This window comes from Euphorbia lathyris, chromosome 8, assembly GCF_963576675.1.
Source record: "Euphorbia lathyris chromosome 8, ddEupLath1.1, whole genome shotgun sequence".
NCBI lineage: Eukaryota > Viridiplantae > Streptophyta > Magnoliopsida > Malpighiales > Euphorbiaceae > Euphorbia > Euphorbia lathyris.
Window position 1 is genome coordinate 87,358,979 of NC_088917.1, and position 5,989 is coordinate 87,364,967.

At 37.7% G+C, this 5,989-nt stretch overlaps 1 protein-coding gene and 1 long non-coding RNA gene across 4 annotated transcripts; both read right to left on the reverse strand.

Moving 5' to 3' along the window:
• Positions 1 to 283: 283 nt before the first annotated feature.
• Positions 284 to 1,380, reverse strand: LOC136202344 (uncharacterized). Its single transcript, XM_065992905.1, has 2 exons — positions 905 to 1,380; positions 284 to 829 (listed from the first exon to the last, which is right to left on the reverse strand). Exons 1-2 carry the CDS (start codon positions 1,178 to 1,180, stop codon positions 377 to 379), a joined length of 729 nt encoding a protein of 242 aa, XP_065848977.1. The 5' UTR covers positions 1,181 to 1,380; the 3' UTR covers positions 284 to 376.
• Positions 1,381 to 2,926: 1,546 nt separating this feature from the next.
• LOC136203517 (uncharacterized) lies at positions 2,927 to 5,483 on the reverse strand. Of its 3 annotated transcripts, none has more exons than XR_010674887.1 (5): positions 5,303 to 5,483; positions 5,034 to 5,205; positions 4,470 to 4,647; positions 4,181 to 4,250; positions 2,927 to 3,241 (listed from the first exon to the last, which is right to left on the reverse strand). It is a non-coding gene; the product is annotated as an uncharacterized lncRNA (long non-coding RNA). The 3 variants fall into 3 exon arrangements; XR_010674886.1 differs by adding an exon at positions 4,043 to 4,082 and having other exon boundaries at positions 5,034 to 5,483; XR_010674885.1 differs by having other exon boundaries at positions 5,034 to 5,483.
• Positions 5,484 to 5,989: the final 506 nt, after the last annotated feature.

The window sequence follows — 5,989 nt, forward strand, 5'->3', positions numbered from 1 at the left end:
CAGCGTCCTGTGTCTTCTGAACTTTACCCAAAGTGGAAACACTTTGTCTGGAAGTTGTTCTTGCTCAGCTGCTGTTTTGTACTCTTTGTCGATTCAACTCAACAGCTTCATTCCGAAGTTGTTCAACGAAGGTCTTCTAGATCCTTCTCTCGCTGAGCTGCGTCTTGTTCATAACGACAGCGTTTTGCACACGCGGGCCGAGTGGTCTTAATCTGTTTGACTTGGGCTTTGACTTTCGTATTGGGCTTTAAGTCATTTAGTCTTTATGTCTTATAAACAATTTAACTCAACATTGAACAAACACATTAGTGTAATAAATCAAAGCATTTAAACTTAGTGTGTTTAGAATATATTTAAATTTACTTAAATAATTTTGTCAAATCAAAATCATGTGGAAAGGTGTTTCAACAAAGATGATCGCCCTAGCATCCACCAAGGAAGCATAGTGAACTGCCTCATTCTCGGAAGGCACCTCCACTTGGGGGTCGTCGAGGCCAGCATCTGGAAAGTCTCGCGAAAGAGCCGCCAGGATGCGCTCACCGTAATAGTAGGCACGGAATCCACAAGCTTCCTCCAGGCGTTCCCAATCATTCTCCAGCCTCTCTTGCTCCGCCTTCAGCTCCTCAGACAACCGGGCAGCTTCCGTAGTCTTCTCTTCTAGCTTCTTCTCTAGGTTAGCAAGTTTCTCCTTTAAACCATCCGCCAAAGCACTTGCTGCCTGGGCATTGGATCTGGCGAGAGAGGCCTCATCCTCTAGCTCCTTGAGGCGAGCTTCATTCACTGCATTCATGGAAAGGTCCGCCTCCACTGCGTTGCAGTGATCAATAGTCTGAGATAGATAAAAGAAAGAGTAAGTTAGAAAAGAAAATCACAAAAATGTGTCAAATTCAGAAATAGCACTTACCGCTAGAGCCCGACGCTTGATCATCTTAAGATGAGATAAGGTCTTGTATTTGGCCCTTGTCTCCAGAACAACAGGGAGTTTGCCAATGGCTTCTTCAATGTCGTGCATTATGTGCTCCGAAGCCAGGACCAATCCCGGACCATAAGTGGATAGCCAATAGCCCCCAAGAATATCAGGCTTCGAGGACTGAAAGTTGGAAGTATATAGAAAGAAAAGGCGTACCTGAGAAAAGGAAGAAGATAATAGGGAGACTTTGGGAGTCTTAGCCGGAACCATCTGCTGATCCGGCTCACCAGCTTGTGAAGCCTACACATCAGGACTGGCCACCCGGGCCTTTTTCGAAGAAGGAGGGGATTGAGCTCCAGAGGTTGCAGGACGCTTCCTGTCCTTCTTGCTGAGCGCAGCGTTCGCCTTCTCCTGGGCAATCAGAGCTGCTTGAAGCTTATGCCTCTCTGCAATAGCATCCTTGGCGTTAATCCTCCCCCTGCAAGAAGGGGCGAAGAACAAAAACAAGTCAATAAGGTGAATCAAAAAGGAAGATACCTTCAAAAGCGTAGAAATAATTGTAGCGAATCTCTCCGTCCCGCATTGTTGCCAAGGGTTCGCCAGATTTCATAATAGTCAAAGCCTGGTCATACGTCCAAAAATCATGCTTGAGGGACCGAAGGATCCGCAGGGTACTCTTCTCCTCCTTGGTAAGGTAAAACTTTTGATTCGCCCTTTCTTTTGGATTATAGTTCCATGCGGCAGGAAATCCAAGAGGTACGACCTCCACTATCTTCACAAAGAAAAATCTTTACTCCCAACGGTGGACGTTTGACATCTTGCTATGAAAAAGGGAGTACCCTTTTAATTTGGAAAAAGTAAGGTGACTTTCCACCCCGCGCTTGGATATGGTGTGAAGAGTTCGGAAAAGGCGAGGGCTCAGAATTAAGCCTAAATTCGCCACCAAGTAAGTATCTAAAATTAAATCTAACCAACCATTTGGATGTAGTTGACAAATAGGGATGAGGAAAAATTCAAGAATGTCCCCAATCATTTTCGGGACTGGATAACTAAAGCCCCTCTCGATATGGCTTTGGTAAACTGCGAAATAACCCCCAAGAGGGGATGCAGGTCTTTGATAGGGCGTGGGAACCATACAAGAAGCTGCTTGGAGCCAAGGATATAGGGACTGAAGGGTTATCAAAAGGGAAAAGCTAAATCTGTAAGAAGTCACTTCCATTTTAGGAGCCTTTGCCCCTTTCTTTTTAGGAGCAGAAGAACTCGCTTCCTCTCCAGAAGTGGGATTCTGGGTTTTCATGGATGCGGTAGGAATACGAAACGAAGAGGGAGCTAGGGAATAGTTCTAATTCAAACTTGAAGTTCTCTCGAAAGAGGAGGTAGAGGAGGAAAGAAGCATTAAAGCAAACAGAAATTCAAAAGAAGAATGGAGAAACTATAGTAAAAGGATGAACTTACATGAAAGATCAGAGAGGAGAGGAAAAGCTTCTGAGGATGGCTGAAGAAAACCGTAGAAAGTAATGGTAAGTGTCGAGGACAGCCACTTGTAAGAACGTCATTGGCTTAGATAAAGGCGCCTGTCAGGAACAATAAATGCTTATAGCATGCGAGGAAGCTTAGAAGTCCAAAAGAACTTAAAGGACCATTTAGGTGGGGCTTCTGATAACATCCGCCATGAAATGTGAAGGACTAAGTGGGAGATATTCCCTAGCAAAAAGGGCTTAAGGAGAGTAAAGACCCGTCTTCAAGATATATATGGAGAACAGATAAGGATACGACGTCGTCTTAAGCATTCCTTCCGGTGATCCGCCACATAGCACATAACAGGAATACGATGTCGTGCCAGGGCTACTTACAAGGATCCGCCCAAGAGGGGGTCAAAGGGGATTCGCCTCATACGACAATACCCTTCTAGAAGAAACAGAGGATTAGACGGCGTAACTCGTTATCATTTAACGAGCATTGATGATAGCTGAACATAATTGATACAGTTTCTTTAGACCATAAGCTTATAACAAATTTATCAAACAAATAATGATCAAATTCTATAAAAAAAATTAAACGTACAAAAGATGGACCTATATAAGAATACCACAATGGAAAATGAAGTTTTTCTTATATTAAAGCACCTAAACTTATTCTGCCTTTCTTCTATGGGTTGTATGAAGACTAATTATAAAGGGAAAGTCAAGTAGAAGACCGAAACATTGTCAAATGCCATTGGATGTTGTTGCAAAAGACATAGGAAATGACACATACTTCTCTTGCATGCTTTATAAGCTCTGTTTGCTTTTTTGGTTCATATTCTAATTTCCCACAATAAAAGCAGCGAAACTGAGAAAAGAACATATAAAGATTAGAAAAAATAATAATAAAAAGTTAGGGTAAAGAGGTGAAGGTATAGTGAAATGAAAGAATGAGTGAAAGATAAACCAAAGAGGTTATGTAGATTTCATTTGGTAATAAATAGGCATGTTCTTTTATTCCACATCTGAATTCCATTAGTAATAACCTAAAATGCAGCAAACCATTGAGTTAAGTTGATTTTTTTACCAAATATTAAATAAATGCACATCTGCCACTCAGGAAAATCTATAGGGAATGAACATTTACTAAACGGCAAACGTGGTAGGATATTTGCATGACCTCTAGGTAAACAATAGAGAGTTAGCTGTCTTTTCATACATTATTTTCTTTCACATTCTTTCTTTGCTAATTCTGTTGCCCTTATTAGCGAGTCTTCTATATTAATAGAGAGTTAACGGTCTTTCCTATATTATTTTCATTAAAATTTAGCAGCAAAGAAAAAGTAATCAATCAACAACTCTAATTTAACAGCAAAGAAAAAATATATATCCATTTTCAAACTCTCTATTTCCATTCATTTAACAACTCTAATGGAAAAATAAATGAAATTGACATATTATAGCGAGAATATATTAGACTGGAAAATGGAGCCTCAAAACAAAAGAATGTACATAGATCATAAAGAATTTAATTGAAAACTGCTCATCAACACTAAACTCGTTATGAATTTATTGTTGTTCTTCCCACATGTTCTCGTAGAAGAGTATATGAAAAGACTATAAACCAAAAAAACAATAAAAAGGAATAGGAATACAATGAGAAACACACCTCCATGTAAACACAATGTGTACCTCAATCAACAATGAAGCTAACAAAAAGAAAAAATTGGAAATAAAACCAAATCTTTTATTAAGAATCTAGAAAAAGTATTTAAAATGAAATGAAATAGAGATCGAGTCTTAGTACCTTCATTTAATAAATCCCAATAAAGATAAAGGTTGTGGAAGATTAGAGAGAACAGCTTTATATCACATTCCTGCATTTATGGCAAACGATGTAGAGGTAAGTGTAACATATGGTAAATAATGTAAACATAGTTTAAGTTCAAGGAAATTGGAACCCCTATAAGAAAATTTCTGCAATCGAGAAAATTTAAACATTAGGCACATAAAAAGTTACTTGTAACTTGTTAATTGTCGATAGTTGCAAGTGTAGATATAAGAGGGAAAAACAACCGGTGAAGAAACAACATTACCTCATTAATGTAAGTTTGGATAGAAATGACGCCTCAGCAGCCATGGTGTCAAAAAGAACCTCTTGTAATTACAGGAACTGCTCAGAAATGCCTTTATTTTGGAGCAAACTTACCATTGAAGCAAACTTACCATTAAGAAATTACAACTCCATAAAGGTAATGTTTACAAACCTTGAACCTGTAAATTAGATCAGATATTGAAAGGTTGAGCCATTTGCCAAGAGATACAACAGAAAAATGAAAAGTGAAATAGAGAGCAACTTTTGAAGAGATTATAGATAGAATACATACCTGAAATTCATATGAATGAGTATAACTCCAATTATATGCATTCAAATCAAGTAGAATATCGAGTATTTTAAGTAATCAAACAATTAAGAAAAATACAAAGGCCAACAATCCCAAGTACATAAATGTAAAAGGAAATTTAATTGAAAGGGAAACTTGAATCATAAAAAAGCTCAAAAAGTACATAAATGGAAACTGAGGCATATGAGTAAAAAAGCTTAATAATATTCATCTGCAAATCAAACGCCAAAAATTAAAAGAAAAAGGAAAGTTTACCCTTATTGGATAAGATCAAGGTTATGAAACCTATGAATGTAAATAGCAACTTCATGGAGAGTTCCAGAGAGAGGCAAAACAGCGGTGGAGAAGCTGTGGTGGTGGTGGTTAGAAGACTTAGTAAGAGTCTTGGATGGCCAGCTTCTCTGGTTGGCCCAATTCTTCCATGGACCTGAGGAATTCTAATCATTTTCTTCGAATTTTGCACAGATTCAAGTAAATTTTAAAAGAGATTTGAATTTCGCAATTGAACATTTAAAATCAATTACATGCAAGTGCGTTTTACAATCCAGAGGGAATTTGTCTTTAGCGTTGATTCTCAGGGCTTTGGAGTCTCTAGAGATTACAACTCCAAAAACAGATATGGAATCAGTGAGAGAATCTAGAAATGAAAATCACAAACCGATTGATTCTCAGGGCTTTGGAGTCTCTAGAGATTGGACCCAGAAATGAAAATCACAAACCGATTATTAACTATTAATTTAAAACAATTAAATAAAAAATGAATTGTTGTGAAGTCCTAATTGATGAAGGACTATTTTCGTAATTTGTATTATTGAGGGATTGGTTTTTGTAATTTATAATTAAAAAATAAATAAATAAATAAAAAGTCAAATATATTAAATGTGTAGGCACAGAATCTGTGTCAACCCATTCAATGTTGAGCATTAATTCTGCCAACATTATTGTTGGCAGATGAAGCTTCTCATGTATAAATATATTGGTGGGTTGCCATTTGCATAGAATGAGAAAAAGGAAAAATGTGAGAAGTTGAGAGTATGGAGAGATTAGGGAGCAAGACAAAATGAATTAAGAAAGTTTTGTGAGAATTAAGTCTCCGGTTATGAGATCTTAATTTGGAGAGGGTAGACTAATTATTTTGGGGAGAGATAAAAATAGTAAAGATAATTATTTTGTGTATTTTTGGAAAACACCGGAGTGCTACTATTTTTGTT